Source organism: Protopterus annectens, chromosome 3.part1 (assembly GCF_019279795.1).
Source record: "Protopterus annectens isolate FY-2018-M chromosome 3.part1, PAN1.0, whole genome shotgun sequence".
In the NCBI taxonomy this organism is placed as follows: Eukaryota; Metazoa; Chordata; order Ceratodontiformes; family Protopteridae; genus Protopterus; species Protopterus annectens.
In genome coordinates, this window is record NC_056732.1 from 217,948,939 (window position 1) to 217,974,849 (window position 25,911).

At 42.1% G+C, this 25,911-nt stretch overlaps 1 protein-coding gene across 1 annotated transcript in view; it reads right to left on the reverse strand.

Annotated features, from left to right (window-relative positions):
- The window catches only part of DNAJC13 (DnaJ heat shock protein family (Hsp40) member C13), a gene marked incomplete in the record, with an annotated part of 3,140,357 nt that overhangs the window by 1,675,790 nt on the left and 1,438,656 nt on the right, over nt 1-25,911 (reverse strand). Inside the window, 1 exon segment of the mRNA XM_044066722.1 lies at nt 17,737-17,819. Coding sequence (XP_043922657.1) covers nt 17,737-17,819 — 83 coding nt within the window.

Sequence of the window (25,911 nt, forward strand, 5' to 3'; positions counted from 1 at the left end):
ACTCTGGACATGGGATGCTGGGGAAGATATATAAAAGTGTACTGATTATATTACATGCCAAATTAAACAAATAATATCCCAGTTGCATACAGGTGGCCGTCTAGACTAATATCCTTACTTTAAGCTACAGAAAAAGCTCTTTTGCAGCAAACAGGCTTAGAAAAGAGGAGAAAATTATGAAAGGCATGAAATGGTACTTCTCTCTTGCATTTGCAAAGTTACTACCATTTTTCTATTACCAACTGCTTATATTTGGAGACAAGCAGCCTACAGATGCAATAAATTCATCACAAGAAGTTTGAATGCTAGTGGCACCTACAAGGTATAATGTAGCTAACATGCAAAGAGACATTGGAAAGAAGTTCAGTGATAATAAATTAAGGTTGCAACTCTGGGAAGTAAAGAATTATACAAAATTACTTACCTCTCCAGTAGCTTTAGTACTTTAATGAATTGTATACAACAGTGTGCAATTAAGTTTATTTAAGGGTAACCAAAGAACTTTAAGGTTAAAAGCTAATGTTTACTGAAATCATACAAGTTGTTAACATTTAAGAGTGAAGCATAGATAAGAACAGGCAGCAATCGGTGTGTAAGTGGGAAGACGAGCTTTAACATTTTTATTAGCATAGTTAATCTAAACTAAATAATCGTTAATGCCAGTGGGTGAAATGAGATACTTGCTCTTACTTGGAGGAGTGAGCTGCCTTTTCAAAAAGTGAATATAAAAGTCCTTCTATATCACTGTTGCAATATTCTAAACAGAAGGTATCTCCTTGCCCAGGGCAGCCCAACACTCATCCAGTATACCAAAGCCTAATGATCTTGTATATGCCTTATGTCACCACTTATGTTCCCTATACAGAAAGTAGGGCATAAAAGGGACATAGATGCAGCTACCCAAAACTTAATTGCTGCCAGTTTGAACAGCATTATTGCTAGTTGGTCTGAATGCCTTGTTGCTGTGCCGAATATCTAGCCACCAGAGACGTGCCCTGTTTTTTTTTCTTTTCTTGTTCTTGCACTTTATTTTGCTACCTAGAGTTCAAGTCATCCAAGCAGGGAAAATGTCATTGTGGAAGGCAGATTCCTCCCTAAGGACGGTCATGAACAGTGTCTTTTTTTGTTTGGGCGTTTCCCATGACCATACCTCTCGTAGTATCTGTAAGACACTGAGAAGCCATTTATCTTGAAAATAAATGGCTTAAACAATTAGCCCAGGGTACCACTGCAGAATCCTTTACCCCTGAGATACTCCCGGGTAAGTAACAAGGCCAAGAAGTTTCAGCAGGATTTTTTTTAACTGTCCAGCATCCACTGGTCATCCCCCTAGAAGCAGGTAATAGCTCCGCACGATGTTGATGCCAAACATCAGATTCCTCTGCTGCGAACCCGGAGGCTGGCATGGATCCATCTTTTTGCATGCCCTCTGAGGCTTTGTAGGCATCTGCTCAGGACATTGAGGTAGTACCAAGACTGATCATCTCAGAAGGTCCTGGAAGAATTCCACAGATATTGGCCAGGGACGAGGTTCTGGGCTTCTTTTATTAAATCTCACCAAGGGTTGGACCTCCAGTTGTTTGTTACAGCTGATGTCCCTTCCAAGAAAAGAAAAAAAAATGAAGCATGCTACAAGTCTATCCTAAGGATCCTCAAAAGGAATGGAAAGAGTTTACTTAGGGCTTGTTTTCTGGTTTGATAGCCCTGAAGCCTCCTCAAGAGCTTTTGGTAACTGGTTAACTTTGGACCTCTAACCCTTCTAAACAGCTTAGGGAACCAGATTCCGCAGATGAAGATTCAATGTCTGATGAGGAGACTTTTTCCTATTCTTCACAGATGCCTTCATCTTTGGCTTATGGTTCTGATGTGTAGGATTCTCTTAGCCCAGAGTCTCCTTTTGAAGAATTGTCCTTTGGAGACCAATTGCTAGGATGATGGAATACTTTAAGTGAGATTCTTTTCAGCTGTCTGATATTCAGAAAAGATGTTGTGAGTCGATTTAGGTGGATACTCGGAAACCAGTGGCAATTCCCCCTGTGCTGGCTGCCTTGTTGGACACATTCATTGCTGCTTCCATGTCTCCTGATCATCAGCATCCTGCTCCTAAGAAACCTGACAGGTTCTAAGGTTCCAAGGGATTGTCAATTTTTATTTAAATGTCTTTCTGCTGATCCTGCTGTGGTGTCAGTCTCTTCTAACAAACCTAAGCTCTTGTCCTCTTCCAAACTTCTGCTTTCTAATAAGGATTGTAGGGCACTAGACAGGATTGGTAAAAAAGTTTACACTGCATCTATGTCGACCTTTAGGGTTAATTACCAGGCCCACATGACCAGGTATGCTCTGGCCTTGATTGCTCAAGGTTTGTCTGGTTATTTCTGACCTCCCTGATTCTGAAAGCAAATCCTCTGCCTTAGGTATTTTACATTTGACTTCTTAAGTGTTTAACCACCCTATTAAGTGCAACTATGTGAATGCTGATGCTTCTTCCAAGGCTGCGGCTTTTTGGTCTATCATGAGGTGTTATTCTTGGCTTTGTCTCACGTCTCTGCCGGAGGATATTAAGACCAAGTTTTTGGATGCTTCTTTGAATAATAAAACTCTTTTTGGGACTGCTGCTGCTCACCTATTTAAGTCTCTTCGAAAGAAGGCAAAACCTTGCAGGACCCTAAACATATTTTATCCCTTCCGCCTTCAAAATGTTTTGTTATTGACAGCCTTCTTTCAGTCTCTTCCTCCTCTGCCATGCCAGCCAGGGAATTTCTTCGGGCCCTGGGATTCACGGCCTCTTCCGTTCCAATGCTCTTGCCAGACTGCATATCCAAACGCTTCAATGGTACAGTGAGTTATGGTTGCAGCACTGTCAAGATCTAGATTTCAATGTACCTCTCTCCTACTGTGTCTAAAGAAGGAATTTGAGTGTTGGATTAAACATTTTACTCTCAAACCCAGGCTTGACCTTTCAGCCTCCAGTCACTTCTCAAGAGCTGTTCAGCAGTGCTTCAGACATGGGGTGGGGACCTTCTTTTGGTCGCCTAAAAGTTAAGGGTCGCTGCCCCCCCCAGAAATCAGACTATGTCAACATCAAAAATATGAGAGCTCTGATTCTAACCCTTCAAGATTTTCAGAATGCCATGTTCTTTCCCGGGCCCTTGAAGGTGTACACAGACAAATCCACACTGATGTGGTACGTCAACAAGCAGGGAGCCACAAAACCTTACCTCCTATCCAGGATGGCTCTTCAGGCTTGGGAGGTGGCACATAATCATCAGTTAACTTTTCAAGTAGTGTACATTCCTTCACAGCACAAACTAGTCTCTGAGCAGGTCCAAAACACAGACTCATCAATGGATGCTTCATGGAGACGTGTTTCTGGGCATTGTCCATTGGCAGGGTATTCTTCAAGTACATTTTTTTGCCTCCCCTTTGAATAGGCAACTTCCTCTTCTGTTCCAGAGTGCCACCCCATCTATCGTGGAAGACGGATGACCTTTCTTTTCCTTGAAAGGGGATGTTTCTTTATGCTTTCCCTCCTCTTTGTTAGTGACTCCCTCTTGGCCAAGACAACACTGGTTCCCCATCTTAATGCATCTGGCCAGAGACAATCACCACACCTTGCCTCACCAGTTGGAGCGTGTCACACAGGCCACGGGGTCTCTCATACTTCACTTGTCCACTCTTCAACTGACACTGTGGTTGGTAGGGTTTTGATCCCTTTCAGGTACCTCTCTTCTGAGGATGTGCTCAGGGTATTAAAGGAGTCAAGGAAACACTCAACCAAAAAATGTTATATATCAAAATGAAAAAATATTTTCTGTCTGGTGTGGTGTGGTGTGGTGTGTGGTGTGTTGTTGTGTGGTGTGGTGTTGTGTGTGGTGTGGTGTTGTGTGTGGTGTGGTGTTGTGTGTGGTGTGGTGTTGTGTGTGGTGTTGTGGTGTGGTGTGTGGTGTGTGGTGTGTGGTGTGTTGTGTGTTGTGTTGTGTCCCTCTTGTCTTCTCTTATTTGTAAGAGTTGTTCCAGTCTGAACTGGCATATTCTTCTGTGAAGGTCCAGCTGTCAACCATTTCTGCTTGTCTGTCCTTGAATCATTCTTTGGCTTCTCATTTTGATGTCAAACATTTTTTAAAGGTGCCCTGCATATTAGGCCTCCAAGGACACCTATTCCTCCTCCTCCTTGGAACCTTAATTTTGTTGAGGAAAACATGACTCTAGCTCCTTTTGATATTACAGCTTCTGCTTCTTTCCAACATCGTACCCGGAAGACCGTTTTGCCGCTGACTCTTACTTTTGCTCAGAGTGTTTCTGAGCTCCAGGCCCTTCAACTCTTTTTTTTGTTTTTTTTTTCACACAGGGTGTCCCCTTCATACTAATCTGTCCTGCATGTCCACGGTAATAAAGGAGTTGTCCTTGAATCAGTCAGTTCAGCTCCCTTCCTTTTTCCCTTCTCCTCCATCTGGTAGTGAGATGGTCCTGCATACCTTGGATTTCCACAGACAGCTCAGGTATATTTGGACTAAACTAAGGCCAATTGTAAGTCTGATCAGATTTTTGTTTCCTTTCATCCCAGGACATTGGGTTTGGCTGTTTCTAAGCAAAACATTTCCTCCTGAATATCTAACACCATTTATGTTTGTTATACTTTTCATGGCAAATCTCGGTCTACTTCTGTTAGGGCTTATTCCACTAGGGTTGTTGCTTCTTCTGGTGCCTTCAAGGGGTTAGACACCAATTCCATCCTTGAAGCTGCTACTTTGTCTTCAGTGCTTTTCTGTTGGAGTACTTACTCACTCCCTCCAACCCCCTAGTTTGTTCTGGTTTTCATTTTAGATTCTCTTCTGGGTGAGGGTTTCCTCTTTTTCTTCATTTTTCTTCTGGATGTACACGGACTCCTTTGTCCTATGTAGACTTTTTTCTTCTGGGGCAATTCAGTTTAGGGTAGCTGCACCTGTACAACCCTTTTATGCCCTACAGTCCGTGCGTGGAACATAAGCACAATGTACAGAACATACAAGATAATCAGGCTTTGGTATATTGGCTTAGCATCATGCTGCCCTGGACGGGAGATCTCATCACTCTTGCAGTATTTTAAACAGAAGTGAAGGACATCTACCATCTACTGTTACAGTACGATTTTACACAACTGTACATTGTGTGCACGGTTTAAAATGTATTCATCTTTTTGTTGCTTGAATGTTTTTACTGAAGGAAAAAGTCTGAGGGGGAGGAGGTTGGCAAAATGGTTAAGGTGTTTACCTTACAGACACAAGGTGTGGGGTTTGATTCTCACTTGGGGTAATTGGCTAGGCTTAAAAATGGCCCACAAGGGCAGTTAGCCTAGTACTAAACTATGAACTATGAAAGAGGTTTAAAAGAGAAAAGAAGAACTAGATGCAAGATCAGCCTGTTAACAGTTTGGGCATGCAAGTGGTAACCTGTGAAGATATATTAAAAAGAACTGTCATGTATAATAATTGGGTAGTAATAGTTTTTATTAGAATGCCTTTTTGTCACTGTGAACATGGAATGTAAATGTTTTTTCAGGCAGAGACAAAAATAGAGAACACTGATTTATATTTATGTTTGCTTACTGGGATATTACACTGATCAACGTTTACCTGAGTTTTGTCTGAAAATGGTCAGGTAATTCAAAGTACATGAAATGAAAAGAGTAAAAAAATTCCACAACCATTCACATTTACAAAGCCGTACAAGTCTTCATCCCAGTCTTCTGCTTCATTCTCTCTGGCTGTCGCACTCCCTCCTACATTGCTAGGGTCTACCTGCTCCTCATTTCTCCTCAGACTTCTACAAGTGAGCTGGTGCCTGTGTGGATCTTAAGTACATCCTGGGGTTTGGTGCAAGAAACAGCTTCTGCTTGCTAATGGGAGTTATGACATACCTCCCCCCAGACATCTGAATTTGTCAGCACATCTGAGGGTACTCCCCTCTGTGTACCATGTCTCACCTCAGGAATCATTTCCAATAAATACCCCTCATTCCCAAGTGGGCACGATCATTCCTAACTGCCATAAGTTCAGATGCCAGTGGTGCTAATTGAATCTGGGTTGCTGGAGTTGTAGTTAGGGCTTTATTCCTTTACACCACAGTGCTGAGAGGAGCTGTAGATATCCTAATACAAACTTAAGAGTGCACATTTTTACAACATTTCTCCCGATGAATAGATCAGAATATCTGAAACTGATCAGGTAGTTTAGCAGCATAGAGTAGAGCAGAGATGTGAATGTATGCTATATGAACCTTACTGACAGGTACATTTGATTTCCTAGAGGAGGAAGTGTTTAAACTGGTTGTCAAATTTTGGGAGAGGAGAGAGTTCTTTAAGATGCTGGGAAGATCTTGCAAAGAGGCTGGAGGCTAGAGTGGAGGAGCAGTGTTTAGTGCACTGCAAGTTGTTTGTGGGTATTGGGAGGATGGGTGTATACTGTGATTAATTCCTGAGGTTATATGAATTTGAATTGAGAACAATTACTGGAAAGTAAATGTGTTAACTAGCCCCATTAAAAAAATACAGATTTTGCTCTCTGCAAGAAGATTAATATCGCAAGTATTATGCCTCCCAGAAACCAGCCTGGGTCCCCAGGCATCAAGAGTTAGCAGGAACGAGTTGTGTACGTGTATCTTTTTTTTTTTTTATTTCCAAAATTTAAGACAGAGAGGAGGAGAGGAATAGTTATTCTGATAAGTAGGAATGAACAATATGGCAAACTGAATATAAAATATATGATGGTCAAACTTATTATGGGGGATGCAAATGTTGATGTCCCCCCCCCCCACCTCTCCCATATAGGGGTAAATACAGCAGAGTTAAGAAAATGTTTAGGAAGTAACAGCCATCCAGAAATGTATTCTGCTCATTAGACTAGATTAGAACATGGTCTGGTTGTCTGCTGAAATCAGGGTGAGGAATCAGGGAAATTATGTATACTTCCAAGGGTAAGTAAACTTGTATTTATTCAGCTGCTGACCAAGGTACAGCATTTATTTTAGTGGAACATATTTGATGAATTGCTACAAAACAACTGGACTCGTAGATGTAGCCACTAGTTAACTAAGATGTATGTTTACCTTAGTCATTTTCACAAAAGAATTTTTTGAACTGACTAGGCCACTGCTTTGTTGTAAAACAACATATGGTAAATTTCTGTTAGTATCAAACAGCTACTTCAGACCACATTTTTCAAATGCTGTCTTTGAAAAACACAGTACAATGATATACCACAAATGTGGATATTCAATATACCCTACTCTCAAACTAATGAGCATATCATGTGGCTAGAGGAACAGTAACAGTCTTGGGAAGGGTTGCAGGAAGCCAGGTACGGATAATGAAGGATAAATGGGATTTATTTAATGGAATTATTTGTGAAATTATCCAGCAAGCAGGGTGGAACAGGGAAAAAGGAGGGACTGTAATGGTGAAGAGATTGGTTACATGAAATTTAAGAGGAGAAAGCATCACAAAAAATGGGAGGAGTAAACTACAGAAATTCAAAAATGTGGCTAAACACCTGACATTAGAAAAATTAAGTAAACAGCAGAAATGTGTTGACAGTTTACCTGCATCACAGAGATGTTTAACTATAAAGACTGCAGTAAAGGAGAGGACACTAACATAACCTTAAATAAGATAACACTGGCAAGATTGCAGCAGATGCAACCCATAGTTTAGGAGTGTTCTTAAAGTTTAATAAATATCTGTACAGCAGAAATGACAGCCATAATATTTCTGAGCAAGAATTAGAAGAGAGGCCAATTAACAAAAAAAAAAAAAAAACTGCCCCTGAACAACAGAAGAACTTGAGGGGATGTTTACCAAGCAGGCCAGGGGTAATTTAGCTAGTTCATTTTCCTGAACAGTCTTAAGATTCAAACAAATTTACTCTCTTCACACGCTAAATAAATTGCTCTTTGGACATGTCAAGTCCAGAGCAGTTGAAAATACACTTGCATCCGTCCAATATAAATGAGGGGAAGGTCCTGGTCTCCTGTCTCATACAGGCCTACTTTAGTATTAAACTTTGTTTACAGTGCCTAGTGGGTTTAGTAGAAAATAGACTGAAATACCTGCTGCCTAGTTTGATACTTCCTGACCAATGTGGATTTACAGCCACACAGCAAAGGCCAGATAATGCCTACATGACATTACTGTCAACCATGCAGTAGATACTATAAATCCCTAATTACTGCACCACTTGAGGCAAAAATGGCCTCTCACAGATTAAGCTGACAAAATATATTTAGGTTGCTAGAAAACTGGCTATTTTCAAATAATTTACATTGCTACTACAAGTAATTTATGAGTTATTGCCAGCCCAGGTTAAAATCCATGCTGACTGTCTAATCTATTTTATATGTGCTTGTATCAGGAGTACAATAACTCAATGCAGAAAAGGCTTTTGACCAAATAACCTGGTAGTATCTATTTAGGAAGCTATTACTGCAAGCACTTTATTAGAGATTGAGAGCATGTATTAAATTAACTGTTCAAATGTCTGATCCACTGGTACAATTTGCCTTCTTTAGTTTGCAATGCATGTCCAGCCACTGGTGCAGATCAGATGCAATGACATACTCAAGAAATAAAACTGTTCTTTTCTGTGGATGACCTACTGGTGAACTTCATAGATCCATAATCCGATATCTATAAAGTACTAAAAGAGTTTGGAAGGAAGTCCATGTAAGCAATGCGACTCCCACCACTGGGCCAGTAATCAAGGAGTCTCAATCCTCACCCACTGGCAAATGTGGGGAATGTACATTGGAAGGTTAACAGGTACACACACAGTATTTCCAGATGCAGCTCTGCATCAAGTGCAATTTCCCTTAAAAGCACAAAGAAACCACAGTCAGTTCGGGGCTGGTTTCTCCCTCTTTCTCCAGACCCCCAGTAAGACTCCCCACTGGCACAGCTATAGAGTTGAAATCTCAGCTGAGTGGCAAAGCCAAGACCTCCAGCACCCTCTCTGTCCAACCAGTGCTTTGTGTCCTTGCCCAAGTAGCTGACACACACACACACACACAAAAACTAACACCTGGGAAAGGTTGGTACAGGTTTACTAGCTATGCCCCCTTTTTCCCCAGACTATAAGGTAGTTATCACTGCCACCAACCAGCTCCTTATCAGCTACTTTAAGACCCTTAACAAAAGGGTGTCCAATCTTACTGTGCAATATTAATACAAAATGTAGCTTGACCAAGAGGAAGGTTATTAGGAGTGGTCCACACAGTGTCACTAAATAAATATGCAAGTACTCTCAAAACTTAAATATCTCTACACAGATCAGCCACAATGAAACGTTTAAACATATTTAATAATAAATAATAAAAGAATAAGAAAATACTCAGTATGTATTCACAGTGACAAGAGTTCAAAACCGCAAGAAATATTTAAAACACTACACTGCAGGACAGTCTCAAAGAAAAATATCTAAACTAAGTTATACTATATTCCTGACTATCTACGAGAGTTATTATACCCTAGAAACTTACTAATACAGCAAGGCAGATGTTGTGGTGAAAGGTTCTTTTCAGGTCCAAACAAAATAGAGAATGCTCTGTCTCTCTCGGACAGTTCTTAAATTAATATCTCAAATGTTACTGCTGGGACAGCTTGCAGAATTACATAATTTCCTGCCCTCTGACTATCCCAGGTGAACACCCCCCCCCACACCCACACTGCTGGAATCTGGCAGTATTTAGCATCTACCTGTGAAAACACCTAGACCACAGATCTTTGGCAGAAGCTGGAAGTCAAAAAATTACATTCCTCCACATTTCAAAACTAGTAATTTCATTCAAAAGACAATACTGAAAACTTTTCAGCACAGACTCAGTCTCTAGCTCATTGAAAACTGAAAGATACCATCTTTTACTACGTAGCCATAAAATAATTTAATTTCAGCTGTTTTCTGAAGTTAACATCTTGTATTCCAGTTTCCACTGTTAAAATATATACACAAACAGTTACAATAGTGCATGTATATTTCTGTTCTATTCCAGTAGGACACACTGTGGTTACATTTAAATCGCAAGCACTTCATAAAATACCATTTTAACACACGTCTGTACAGACCAGTTTGATATACATGATATACAGTTGTAACAGAAGCATCTTATGTAGATCATGTTGATATTCACAAACAACATTACAAAATTCCAGACAGCTGTGCTGGCAGTATCTCCCTTTGTCACACTTCTTCCCCCAATCGAAGACACAGGCTAATGTTTCAAGTGACCCTTGAGAAATGCTGCTTGACAGGGATAAGCCTACCTGGGAATACATTACCCATACCCTGTCTTGAGAGCCCATATGAGTTGGTATTGCTGACCCCACTACAGTGTTGCACTGTCATATCACATGCCTGCAACCCTAGGCTCCACCTTAGTAACTTAGCATTTTGCTGGCTAGATCAATGTAGCCTTGTTAAGGGAGTGTGGCCTGTAACTACAGTGAATTTCCTTCCATACAGACAAGGCAGAAGTTTCTGCAGTGCCCGTACTATGGCTAGACATTCCTATTCTACAGCTGCATAGCATTCCTCCCTGGGTTGGAGCCTATGGCTGAGATATACCACTGGGTACTCTTCACCTCTGAGGAAACTGGCTTAGTACAACCTCCCCCTCATGGTTTGAAGCATCCACCTGCAAAACAAATTCTTTGCTGTAATCTGAACAGGCTAACACAGGCAGACCCCCCCTCCAAAGCTCCTTTAAGCTTCTGGAATGCCTGCTCACATTCTAGGATCCACGCTACCTTATCTAGCCTGTTTTTCCCTTGTCAAGTTTGTGAGGGGAGCAACTACGGTACAATAATTGGGGACAAACTTTCTGTAGTACCCTGCTTTCCCCAAGAATGCCCTCACCTGCTTTTGGGTAACAGGGGAAGGCCATACCTGAATTTCTTCCACTTTGGCAGGTTCTGGCGTGATCTTACCACTCCCCACTCTATATCCCAGGTAGGAGACCTCGCCATACCCAGCTGACACTTACTGGGCTTAATGGTCAACCCTGCCCACTGTAGTCTGCCCAGCACCTCCCTTACATGCTGAAGGTGCTCTTGCCAGGAATGACTGTAGATGGCAATATCATCTAGGTAAGTAAGGGCGAAATCTCCTGCTCCTACTAGGATACAATCTACCAGCCTCTGGAAAGTTGCTGGGGCATTTTTCATCCCAAAAGGCATCACTGTGAACTCATACGAGCTGAAAGGAGTCATAAAGGCAAACATCCCTCTAGCACTGGGAGTAAATTGCACCTGCCAGTAGCCCTTGGTAAGATCAATAGTGGTAAGATACTTACCCCATCCAGCTGCTCTAGAGCTTCATCTGTCCTAGGCATGGGATAAGCATCTGGCTTTGACTATTTAATTTCCTGTAGTCTACACAGAACCTGGAACTGCCATCCTTTTTTTGTATCAGCACCACTGAGGAGACCCAGGGACTGCTGGACTCCTGTATTATTCCTACCGCCAACATTTCCTGAATCTTCTTCCTCAGAATCTGTTTGACTCTTTCAGGCACCCTATAAGGGGCCTGCTTAACAGGCCTTTGGGGTCCTGTATCCACATGGTGTTGCACCAGGTGGGTGTACCCTGGTTTCCCAGTGAACTGCCCCCAAAACTCATGTAACACTGCTCAGATTTTTTTTTAACCTGTGTAGGGGATAGCTGCTGGGACACTGCCACCCCTTCCACTGAGGTGTCAGTCAGAGCCTCACATAGGAGATCAGTCACCAAATCCCCCTCAGACTCCTCCTGCCATCCACTGCAGATACTCAGCACAAAGGCCTATCATGGTAAGGTTTCATCATGTTAACATGGTACAATTTGTGCCTCTGCCTCCTGCCTAGCAGTTCTACCATATAGTTATCACTGACCTTCCATACCCCATGTCTAGCCATAGTATGGGCACTGCAGAAACTTCAGCCTTGTCTGTATGGAAGGAAATTCACTGTAGTTACAGGCCACACTCCCTTAACATGGCTACATCGATCTAGCCAGCAAAATGCTATGTTACTAAGGTGGAGCCTAGGGTTGCAGGCATGTGATATGACAGTGCAACACCGTAGTGGGGTCAGCAATACCAACTCAGATGGGCTCTCTGAGCATGTGTCTGACAGGAATGAGAACCATAACCTGCTGCCACAAAGCATATTCTCTAGCTTGATCATTCTTGTTGTACCACACCTTTGTCTGCTATTGGGCTTCTGCAAGCTTCTCCTGGGCTAAGCCCATGAGTTCCCCTGAGACTTGTCCTGAGGTTTAGGACATATGCCACAACAGACTCTTGGTGGGATTCTCACACACCATCCCACTCATCACAAATAAAATCTGGAGGTTCCCTCACCCAATGCTCATACAGCTACTCAAAGGGTGAAAAACCTGTGGATTCCTGGGTCACCACTCTGTAAGCAAACAGATGGGGCAAACATTTGTCCCACTCCCTCTTAAACTAGTCTGCTAATGCCGATAACATGGTCTTTAGCATAGCGTTTAACCTCTCCACTAGACCATTAGTCTGGGCATGATAGGGGATGGTCTTTAGGTGCTTCACCCCACAGAGCTTCCACAGACAAGCCAGCAGGTCTGACATGAAACTGGCACCTCTGTCAGTCAGTATTTCTTTTGGGAAACCTACTCTGTTGAAAATCTCTAACAAAGCATTTGCCACCTTGTCTGCCTCAATGGAGGGCAGAGCCACCACCTCAGGGTATCTGGTAGCATAATCTACTACCACTCGGATATACTTCATTCTTGTGGAACTTGGGGTACTCATAGGCCCCACAAAATCCATAGCTACCCTCTGAAATGGCTCCTCAACCACAGGCACCAAAGCAGATTTGACCTCGTCTCCTGTCTTGCCTAGCTTTTGGCACTGCTCACAGGTCTTGCAGTACCCTGTTACATCCCTAGAAATCCCAGGCCAATAAATGTTCAGCATAATACACCTCTTGGTACACTTTATGACCTACAAAGGGAATATCATGAGCTATGGCTAGAAGTGCCAGACTGTAGGATCTGGGCACTACCAACAACTGTATTATCCCACCCTCTAGCACTCCCTCAGGGGTCCACTCTCTATACAGTGACCCTTTATACCCCAGTATACAGAATATCCTTTTCCCTGAGAATCCGGTGTCTCCCTGGCTACCTCCCTCAAGCCTTGTACTGTAGGGTCTGAGAGCCGTGCCTGTCTCAGCTCTCTCTTTGCAACCCTTCCTAATTCCCCTTCCACAGGAAGTCTGGTATCCTCGGACAGTGGTACCTCAATGTCAACCGAGGTACTACTACTCACCTCTGCCCTTGCAGTCACTTTGCCCAAGGGAACATCAGTACCCACAAGCAGCTGTGGCTCACCTTCAGTCTCACTGCTACAGGTAGCTCCATCTCTGAAGTAACCACCTCACCAGTCCTGGTTTCAAGTGTGCGGTCTTGTCTAAGTCCCCCCCAAGCTACCAGACCCACATGCTTGTTTCCAAGCCTGACTGCATGTCACTGCATGCACACAAGGTACTGCATTATCAAAATCATTCTCTAACAGGGCTTCTGCAAGGATATCCTCAAACACACATGCTTGCTTCCTTCTTTTTCCATCCTCCCAGTCAAGATGATCCCTAGCAAAAGGTATTTGGAATGGGGTCCCTTCTAAAACTCAGACTGGAGTAGACTGCCCAAGCAATTAGTGCTCCTCTTTAATCACTGCAGGCTTCACAACGTTTAGGTCAGAGGCTGTCTCTCAACAGTGGCCTGTTTCCCATCTAAGATAGGTTATAGCCTCTTGTGGTAGTTTGGTACCCTTGCTGTCTCCAGATAACTTACTGCTGGCATTCTGTCATTCCCACTTACGGTCTCTCCCACCTTTTGTTCCTCACTTTGTCTCCGTGGACATCTATATGCTGCATGGCCCACTGGTTACATTTAAAACATTTAATTCTTGATCCTGGCAATGTACTTGAACTAATGTCTTCCCCTGTTACTGGTGGACTCTGTTGGGGTGGTTTGGGGCTGCACACCATGGGTTCCCTTAGACCCATGCGCAGCACGGGTATCCCTTTCCTGTGCAATGATGCCCTGCTTACTAGGTATAGGTCTCCCTTTTTCCCAAACTCATCTGCTGTATTACATTCTCTATTTGCCAACCAGATTCTCATGTCCTCAGGCAAAGTGCTACAGGCTTGCTCCCTCACGAAAACATCTGCCAGCCCTTCAAAAGTGGTGACCCGACACCAACTCACTTACTTATGAAAATAAGTGCTTAACTCAGCAATATATTCACACACACTTTCATCTGCCTTGTGTCTACCCTCATGAAACTTTTTTCTATAAGCTTCAGGTATCAACTTAAAACACTCTAACAATTTTTAACTTTATTATAATTTAAGCAACCTGTATCAGGCAATTTAGAAACAGCAATTTCAGCTTTACCATGGAGTATGGGGGTCAGGAGAACCCTTGATCAACATTATACTGTTTACAGACCCTTTCAAACATATGAATAAACTATCAAAATTAACACCCTCTGTAAATTGTGGAAGAAATTTACTGACCTTCATTGCTTCTAGGGTTTGGTTACTCCCTTCCCCCATTACCTCCATGACCCTGGCAAATAGTCAGAATTTTCTTTTCATTTTGCCTCCACCTCTCATTTTCTTTGGCTTCCAGACGTCTCAGTCTCTCTGCTGATTCTAATTTAATTTGCTTCTGTTTCTCTTTTTCTTCAGCCTCTAAACACCACAGTTTCTCATTTTCTTCGGCCTTTGATTGCTGCAGACTCTCTGCTGATTCGATATCCAATATTGGCCTCCAGTTCAAGTCTCTAATTCCAGACAGATTTTAAGTCCTCTGTGGACAAGTTGAACTTTACATTTTCTGAGAGCTGAACATCACCAAGGCCAGTCTGGCTGTCCTCCTAGTTGCTGGTCTGTGATGCACCTGTGGTTAAGGCTGAAATCATTTCTCCTTTAGTCAGGCTGGCATGCCCCAGTCCTTTGGCTTGGCACATCTCAGCCAACTGGTTCCTTGTCAGTTTGCCATACTCCTCTGCTGACATCCTTGTCTGCTCTCCCTGACTAAGCTAACAAAAAAATAAATAAAAGTATTGTGATATGAAACTCTGAATGTCTACCGTGTAGTTGCTTGAGAGTACAAACAGCTTCTTAGTGAACACTGTTTACAGGCTACAGGAGTTCAATATCCATACCACTGAATCCCAACATGCAGATATTCCACCACTGCTAACCAATAATGTGATGCCCCACCACAGGACCAGTAATCAAGCAGCCTCAATCCTCACCACTGCCAACAGTGGGGGACGTACACTGGGAGGTACACACACACACAGTATTTCCAGATGGGGTTCTCTGCATCAAGTGCAATTTCCCCTAAGAGCACACAGAGACCGCAGTCAGTCCAGCGCTGGTTTCTCCCTCTTTCTCCAGATCCCCAATAAGACTCCCCACTGGCACAGCTATAGAGTTGAGATCTCAGCTGAGTGGCAAGGCCAAGACCTCCAGCACCCTCTCTGTCCAACTAGTGCTTTGTGCCCCTGCTCAAATAGCTGACACACACTCTCTTTGAGGTTTGATTTACACACACACACACACACACACACACACACACACACACATACATACATGGGAAAGGCTGGCACAGATTTACTAGCTATGCCCCTTTTTGCCCAGACTATAAGGTAGTTATCACTGCCACCAGCCAAATCCTTATCAGGTACTTTAAGGCCCTTAACAAAGGGTGTCCAATCTTACTGTGCAACATTAATATTAATACAACATGTAGTTTGACCAAGAGCAAGGCTATTAGGAGTGGTCCACACAGTGTCACTAAATAAATATGCAAAAGTACTCTCAGAACTTAAATATCTCTACATAGATCAGCCACAATGAAAGGTTTAAATACATTTAATAATAGAACAACAAGAAAATATTCAGTACATACTGACAAGTGACAGAGTTCAAAACCACACAAAACATTTAAAACATTGCAGGGCAGTCTCAAATAAAGAAAAATATCTAAACTAAGCTTTACTATATTCCTGAATGTATGTATCTAAGAGAGTTACTATACCCTAAAAACTTGCTAATACAGCAAGGCAGATGCTTTGGTGAATGTTTTTTGTCAGGTCTAAGACAGAATACAGAATGCCCTGGTCTCTCTCTCTCTCTGAGAGAGTTCTCAAATTAATATCTCAAATATTACTGCAGGGATAGCTTGCAGAATGACATCACTTCTTGTCATATGACCCTATCCCAGATGAAATCCCCACTGCTGGAATCTGGTAGTATTTAGCATCGACCTGTGAACACACCTAGACCTCAGATCTTTGGAAGATGCTGGAAGTCATAAAACAATTACATTCCTCCACATGTCAAAACTAATTTAATCTAAAGACAATACGGAAAACTTCTCAGCACAGACTCTGTCTCTCTAGCTCATTGAAAACTGAAAGATACCATCTTTTATTGTGTAGCCATAAAGTAATTTAATTTCAGGTATTTTTCTGAAGTTAACCTCCTGTATTCCAGTTTCCACTGTTAAAATATATACACAAACAGTTACAATAATCCATGTACATTTCTGTTCTATTCCAGTAGAGCACACTGTGGTCACATTTTAAGCACAAGCACTTTATATATATACATATACATATATATATACATATACATATACATATATATATATATATATATATATACACATATACATATATATTTATAAAATACCTTTTTAACACGTCTGTGTCTGTACAGACCCAGTTTGATATAAACATGACGTACAGTTCCAACACAAGCATTTTGTATAGGTCATGTTGATATTCACAAATGGCATAATTATTTACAGAATTCCAGGTAGCTGTATTGGCAGTATCTCCCTTTGTCACAAGTAAAATGCAGGTAAGTTAGTTTGAACTATAGACCACCTAGACAACTACAGGATTGTTTTGTTATCCTAAAGAGGGGTAGGATTATATGATAAAGTACTAAGGTGTCACTGCAAACCTCAATGTTGAAAGATAGTATAAAGAAAGAAAATATATACAATATATAATGCATGAAAACCTTAATTTTTTTCTTTTATATTAATTCATGTTTGCACACAACTTAAGTGATAATTTAATAAAGGTGCTAAAAATGTTGAAAAATAATGTGAATTATACAAACAGAAAAATGTAATTGTGGCCATAGGGAAAAAAATTACTAGAACTTGTTCATGGGATCTAAGCAATTAAATATTTTGAGATTTATTCCAGACAATACCAGACACTTCCTATACACTGGATGGGGTTGTCTAAATGTTAAAGGTATAGTTTTCTCTGTGGCATATAATAAAATAATGTGTAGAAAGTAGATCCTCGATCAGGAAGTTCTAGGTATCGGGAAAAGAAAAATAACCCTTTAAAAAGTATTAATACTACATAGCATTAACATATTAGAACATACAAAGACATCTTAACATGTTCAGATAAACGTCTTGATGGAATCAAAGGACCTTTAAACCTACACAAAAATGCTGATAAAATTAGTGGCTACAAAGAGGTAGTCTACTGTTTATTTGTATCCTGTACATATCAACAAATGCTGGCAGCCAGAACAGGCATACACAGTCAGTTCCTGAGCAGCAACTTTTCATGGCAGCTGTGGTATTGTGTAGAAAAAAAAATCATATTTGCTCTACAGAACTTATAAAAATGAGCAAATTTCTCTTACCTATAGTAGAAGAGATCCCAGTTTGACTCTATTTTAATTCTTTGTCTTCTCTTTCTTAGTACAACTGGTTTTTGGCTAAGGTTCTATTAAAAAAATGAATAAGGCATACTCAAACAAGCAAATCAGATATGACAAGCACCAGTTCTATTTCAGTATGTTAAACATATGCTGACAATCCGTGTCAAAGCAGCAAGGACAACAGTCTACATATGTACTCTAGTGTACAGTTTTAAAACAGAGATGAATACTGTCACTGTTTCTTGCAAAACAGCACTGCTCACTATTATTTCTGCATTTACATTCCTCTGGTGGATTAAGGAAGCTGTAAAGTGGTGTTTTATGACTGAGAACTGTATACTTGATCAACTAAGTTAATAGTGTACAGTGCAGTACAAAATTACATTAATTGAGTAATACCATGAATCCAGATTATGGCTGCACACTTTGCATAAAAAATGCATTACTGAGATACGTTTCAATTTTCAGAACAAGGTGCAACATTTCTGCAAGTTTCTAAAATTTATGTATACCTTAGTAGTCAGTGTGATAAAAAGAAAACCATTATAAAAGACTCATGGAAATAGAAAGAATAAATAAGCACATGAAGGAAGCAAGGAAAGGAAAAAAGAAAGGTAGGAGCATTAAAAAAGACCCAGCTCAAGACCTGCAGGAAAAACATGAAAACTAAAGAATATCTTTGGGTCAGAAAAGCAACAGATAACGTAACACTGGCTGATGAAAAAAGAAAAAAACACTGAAAACACTTCTAACAAATAAAAAAGTATCAATGTAGGTATAATGTATACCTACACATATACACGTGTGTCCGTGTGTATATATACATACATACACACACATGTGTATACATATATGTACATATACACGCATATATATATATATATATATATATATATATATATATATATATATATATATACACACACACATATATATACACACATACACATCTATATATATGTATATTTTATACACATACCTAAACTGATACTTTTCTCTATTTTATATATATATATATACACACATACACACACACACATACACACACACACACACGTTTTGTCCATTTTCATTATTCTTCAAGCTGTGGGTCTCTGATCTGATCCTCAGATCTGACTCGGCCACTTACCACAGCTTAGGCTCCAAAGCTTGAGCTCCTCCTCTAGCCATATTGCCTCAGTCCCCTTGATTACCTCAGATCGAGTTTGCTACTAACATACTGCACAAGTATAGGCATAATTAGGTAACCACAAAGGAGATGGACAATGATAAAGGAGCTCAAACAGGAACAATGGTTCCTCAAACCATAAGTACCAGGTCTTTCCCAGCCATGGACAAGGGGAAGGAGGGTGGGAAGGTTGAGAAAGAATGAAAATGGACAACACAGATGGAAAATTATGATGAGTACATAACGTCTTTATCTGATGTTGTCATTTTAATTTGCTCATCAACTTGAGGGACAGAGTTCCCAACTACAATAACCTCGGGTGGCCCTCATGGAAGTATATTCCAGAGCACTGTAGAGCCAAATGCAGCTCTATTTCTGGAAGTAATATCTAGCTTGTAGTGTGACACAAAGGTTTGAGGGTTTAACCATGAAGCTGTTGCCAAATATCAATCGAGACTCTAGACCAGAAAGCTTGAGAAGTTGACATGGATCTGACAGAATGAGCTTTGACTTGTGTGGGTAAAGATATACCCTTTGATGCATACACAAAGGAGATGCAATTCTCAACCATTTGGCTAACATGGTTTTAGAAACTGGTTTTTGCTTTCTGATATTTTCAAAGGGTATGAACAATTGATTACACCTTCCTGAATGATTTGTCCTGCCCAGGTAGAAATGCAGTTGTCTATGAACATCTAACAGATAAAGGCTATATTCTCCCTTGTTTTGGAAATTGGGAAAGAAGACTGGTAGGTTGATGGACTGGTTAATATTGTTCTCTGTAGCAACATTAGGTAGAAATGAAGCATTGGTACATAAAGTGACACTGTCCTTATGGAAAATCAAATAAGGAGGTTTGGAAGAGAGGGCTTGTAACTCAGAAACCCTTCTAGCAGCAATGATGGCCACCAAGAAGGCAGTTTTCCAAGACAGGAATTTCAAATCAAGTTTGGCCCAAGGTTCAAAAGGTGGATGGACAACTGCCCGAAAAACCACAGTCAGACCCCCAAGGAGGAGGAGTGGGATCATTAACAGGAGGGCAAAGCAGAAAGGTACCTTTAAGAAAAGCTCTGCACAACTTTGAAGAAGCCAGTGGTGAAAAATGTCCCCAAGGTGTGATAATTTGAAACAGCTGCCAGTTGCACTTTTACAGTGGAATAAGTTGCCCCACTCAGAAAGATATCAGCAAGGAAGTCTAAAAACTGCTGGAATGGGAGCAGTAAAGTTATCAAACTGCTTCTGTAGAGCCCATATGGATAATCTCTTCCATTTGCTCTTATAAACTTTCCTAGTGGATAATTTGTGGGAAGAAATCACAATCTTTTGGATGGTGGAAGAAAGCCTGGAACATCTAGCTATCATCAGAACTGGAGAAACCATGCAGCTAGTTTCAGGCCTGGGAGATCCAGGTGAATCTACCCTGAAGGATGGGACAGCAAATCCGCAACTGGTTCTAATCTCCACAGAGGGCAGAGGAGATGAAAATAAAGTGAACCAGACTTGCCGAGGCCAGAAAGGAGCAATGACGATTACCCTGCTCTTCAACCTGTGCACTTTCTGGAGAAATTTGGGAATTAGAAGTAGAGGTGGGAATGCATATAGTAGACAGGAGGGCCAATTATTAACTAGAGCATCTTTTGGGGACAAAGAACTCACTGCATTTGCTGTTGTGAGGGGGACACGGAGATCACAGCAGGATTGAATCCATTTGTAAAAGATCATGTTTCCACTAACTGCTCAGCCTGTCCTCTAGAATGTTGCACTCCACCCCCCCCCCCCTGGAATGTGCTTTGCAATTAGAAAGCAGTTGGTAGAGATTGCTCATTGCCACACACTGTTTCTGAGCACAGGGGAATAAGACTCTGTTCCTCCTTGCTTGCTGATGTACCACACAACCGACATTGTCCATTTGTATCACAATAGACCCAAGAGGAAGGAAACTGTGCAGGGATTGCAGTGCTAGAAGGAACGCTCTCATCTCTAGAACGTTGAAATGCAAATTGGTCTCCTGTGACGTCCACGTGCCTTTAACCATCTGTCCCAGAAAATGCCTCCCCCACCCCATCGGGGAGGTATCAGTGCTCGTTGTATTGGGGGGGGGGCAAAGGGATGTCCTTCCTCGATGTCTGCAGAATGAAGTCACCTTAGATGTGAGTCTTTGCTCACTCTTGAAAGTTTGATCAGACAGTTTAGAGGATGCTGGTATGAGGACCATTGGATTGTTAATATCCACTGCAGAACTGTCATGCATAACCTTGCTGTAGGTAACAGGTAATCATGGCCACCATAGACCCCAATACTCTGAGAACTAATTTCACTGGCGGATTCGGTATTGATAGGATCTGTCTGATATGTAGGCTTGAAGTGGAGATTTTATCTGGAGGGAGGAAGGAAGGCCAGAGTTTTGGATGTGTCCAGATGCACTCCTATGAAATCTATTACCTAGACTGGGCCCAATTGTGATTTCTGCGTGTTGATGGTTATACAAAATCCCTGGCTTGGGTGAGTAGGTGCGTGGTTGGAGCACTGAGGAGCCAACCATCCAGGTATGAAAACACATGGAATCCCTGAGGTCTCAAGTGATCTGTGACTACCGCCATGCATTTGGTGAACACTCTGGGGGCTGTGGTGAGATCAAAATGGAGGGCTCAGAATTAGAAGTGATAGGATCAAAGCTTGAAGTGAAGATACCTTCTGGAGCGTCTGTTCATTTTAATATGATAATACATGTCCTTCAGGTCTATCAGGCACATCCAATCATCCATTTGCAACAGAGGTAGAATGGACTGGCCTGTAACAATCCTGAATTTTGAATTTTTTACTGACTTGTTCAGGGATGTCAGGTCCAATATAGGTCCCCAACCATGTCCCTTGACTCTCACTCCATGTTCCTAAGCACCCTAGAATCTATCAAAGTCCAGCACAACACTCGCATACTAGGAGACTTCAACTACCCTTCCCATCAACTGGGAAAACTACTCAAGTACCAATATACTGGCCCAAAGCTTCCTGGAATTCATCAATTCCAGTGCCCTGGACCAGCTCATTCTGAAGCCCACTAGAGGAAGCAACATCCTTGACCTGGTTATTACTAACATGGGCGACCACTGCTCTACACCAGTGGTCAATCCCTCCCTGGTCAGATTCGACCATAAACTAATCACCATGTAAATCCACATCTCACCCACACACCCCCTGCAAAGGTAACCACCTTGAAAAACTTCTCCAAAACCAACTTTGGACTCCAAGAGAGGTGGCTAACTTCACAGCACCCATGCCAATGGAAAATAGCTGCATGCCAAATCATACGCCAATGCACTGTATGAACATGTACATAAATGCATGGAACTAGCCATACCCAACAGAACTAAAACGCTCTTCCTCCAAAAAAAGGAAGCCAATCTGGTGGTCCCCAGCCATTAATAAACTCTACAACAGAAGGAAGAAGCTGTTGCAGAAAAAGGTGAAGTCCCAAGACTGGAAAATGTTGAGATCCCTCATCAAATCCTCTAAAGCCAGCTATGAAGCCAGATATGCGGCAGACACGAAAACAATCACAAAGCCTTCTACTGTTGTATCAAGAACCTCCACGGCAATACCCAGATTTGCTGAGTTACTGCACAATGGTACCTCCTATACTGAGCCAATAGATATTGCCAACATACTGGCCGACAGATTCAGTGCCAACTTTACCCCTCTCTCCCCCCAAAGGACAAATCACAATACCAGAAGAATGTCAGGCACCCACCATTACTGCAACTCAGGTTAAAGCTGCATTGTCCAAGGCCAAGAATACAGCTTCCATGGGACCCAATAATATCCCTGGCTGTGTTCTACATGAACTACAAAGCAAACTAGCACCACATCTGTGTGCCCTGTTCAGTCACAGCCTCACCTCAGGCTTTGCCCCTACAGAATGGCACACTGCTACAGTCACCCCTCTCCATAAAGGGGGAGCGCCTACAGAACCCCAGAATCATCACCCCATTAGTCTGGTGAGTCTGATATGTAATGCTGTGGATCATCATGGACCTGATTAACAAAGATATAGGAAATCACCAAACTTTGGACCCCACGCAGTTTGGCTTTGTGAAAGGGAGATCATACCTGCTCAACCTGGTTGGCTTCTGAGTCAGTCACCAGGGCTGTGGATGAAGGTATGGCAGTGCACACAGCCTACCTCGATCTGGCCAAGGCCTTTGATACCATTCCTCACTCAGGAATTATTGATAAATTCACCAAATTAGGCATCAACCCCTATGTCACTAGGTGGGTTGCAAATTGGCTCACAGATGGAACAGTGTGGAAGTAGTGAACTCCAGTCAGACTGCCGATCAGTCATGGGTGGATTCCAACAGGGATCAGTCCTGGGTCCTCTTCTGTTCAGCATCTACTTCTCAGAAGTCCAGGCCAACACATAGGGACTCTGGCTGACCAAGTTCACAGACGACTGCAAGATGGAAGTCATTACTAACTCCCCAAGTGATGCAGACATCCTACAGAAAGGCCTCACTGAGATCAATGACTGGTGTTGAAACCATGGCCTTAAGCTTAACGCCAAAAAATGCATCATCATCCCCTTTGGTAAAAACTCAGTTCCCACTAATTACCACATTTGATGGGAGCCCACTGAACACTAATGGCATTATAAGAGATCTGGGGATGCAGGTTGACAGCAACCTCTCCTTTAACCACCACATTTCCACTGTGGTCAGAAAGTCCTTCTATGTGGTACATCTCATTACCAAAGTTTTTGCATCCAGGAAGAAAGAGATCATAGTCTCTCTATTCTTCCCTCAGACCAATCATCGAGTATAATGCCCCATTTGGCATGTACCTCACTAGACACCTGCAATAGCCACAGAAGTACCTCACGAAGAGGATCCTAAGAATTAAACACATGTCCTACATGGACAGACTCAAAAGACTCCAGCTTTTCTCTATCTCATATTGGCTACTTAGAGGCGATCCTCTCCTTGACTTACAAAGCCATGTCTGACCCAGCTCTGTCAGAAATGCTACATATAAAGAAATCCCAATCCCTTCGCACCACATGCTCCAGAGACCTCAACCACATTACCACAATCAACAGAACATGCTGATGGGACAGGTTCATCACCCAGAGACTGCCCATGCTCTGGAATAGACTTCCCATACATGTCAAGCAGAGCACCTCACTATCCCCTTTTCAAGACGGATCTTGATGAGTGGACGGGTAATAGAAAGTTCACCCCGGGGATCACTCCAGTGGCTCTACTTGATAGAGGCACTGGGAACTAATGTCAGCCAGCACGATGCCAGGGCATTTCTATGGGCTAGGCTTGTAAAGGCTCCAGGGCCATTAGTGCACACCTATGAAGATTTAGATCATTTTATAAATGTAGCTGATAGATTGTGTGTGTGTGTGTGCGCGCGCGTGTGTGTGTGCAGGACTTAGACACAGGAAAACACATTAAGAGGCTAATACAGCTACTGAGCAGAAAAAGACAGTACAATTTATTTTAAATGAAATAAGAGTGAGTGTACAGCTGAAACACAAGGGTCATATCCTAGCACCAGGGAAATGAATTAAGACATGAAGAAAGTCGGGAAAACCATGCAAATGCAAAAGCCACATGAGAAATGGGCATTATTTAGACTAAAAATGCTGCAGTATCTTGAAATTAAATTTCTAAAACAGTTATCCTTAGAAAACTTTAAGCAAGAGATGGGTTGCCACCTGGCTTACAGACAGAACTCACATGGCAAGAATAGCGGGCTCCAGGTCCGACTCTAAACCAGTCACATGTAGTGTCCCGCAAGGCTCGGTCCTGGGACCCCTACTGTTCGGCATATACTTCTCATAAGTACAGGCAAACACAGCAGGACTATGGCTAACCAAGTTCGCCGATGACTGCAAACAGAGCCATAATTGACTCTCCGGCTGACACGGACATCCTCCATAAGGGCCTTAATGAGACGGACACCTGGTGTCAAAGTTATGGCCTCAAGCTAAATACCAAAAAATGCATAGTCATCCCATTTGGGAAAAACAAAACACCCATGAATTACCACATAGGTGGCAGCCCCCTTAATACAAAAAAGGTAATAAGAGATCTGGGGACTCGGGTAGATAATAACCTCTCCTTTGACAATCATATTGCCAAAGTAGTTAGGAAATCCTTCTATGTGGCCCTTCTAATTACTAAAGGGTTCGCATCTAGAAATAGAGAGGTTATAGTGCCCCTCTACTCATCACTCATTAGACCCATCATAGAGTACAATACCTCACAAGACACTTCCAACAGCTGGAAAGACCACAAAAGTACCTCACCAAGAGGATTACTGGTCGCAAACATATGTCCTATGCAGCCCTCCTGAAAAAACTCCGGCTATAATCAGTGGCATATCGCTTACTCAGAGGTGATTTCTGCCTGACTTACAAAGCCATGTCCAACTCAGAATTGACGGACATGCTTCACCTAAAGAAACCCAAGTCACTGCAAGCCATGCGCTCTCGTGAGCTAAACCTCGCCACAACAATAAATAGAACATGTTGGAGGGATAGATTCCGGTCACAGAGACACCCCATGCTTAGAACAAAATTCCAAATTTCATCAGGCAGAGCCCCTCACTAACACTCTTCAAGAGAAACCTTGACGAGTGGATGGGTAACAGAAACTACACCCCTGAGATTACTTCATTGGCTCTGCTTGACAGAGGATCAGTTAATTAATCAATGGAGCGGCGAAAGCTGACACATACTGGCTAGGCTTATAAATGCCCTCAGGCAGATAGCCTAGTACCTACCTATGAACCTCTAAAGCCACATCATGGATATGCTTAAACCATAGTGTTTCAGCATAGCTACTTCTGTTACTAATGTACATAAACCAACTCTGTTACAAGTGGATTCAGGTCAGTACAGGATCTGAAATATTACAGGAAAATGGACCAGCTGCCTATAGGTCAAATATCTATAAAAACACAAAACTGGATGCGAGAAATTC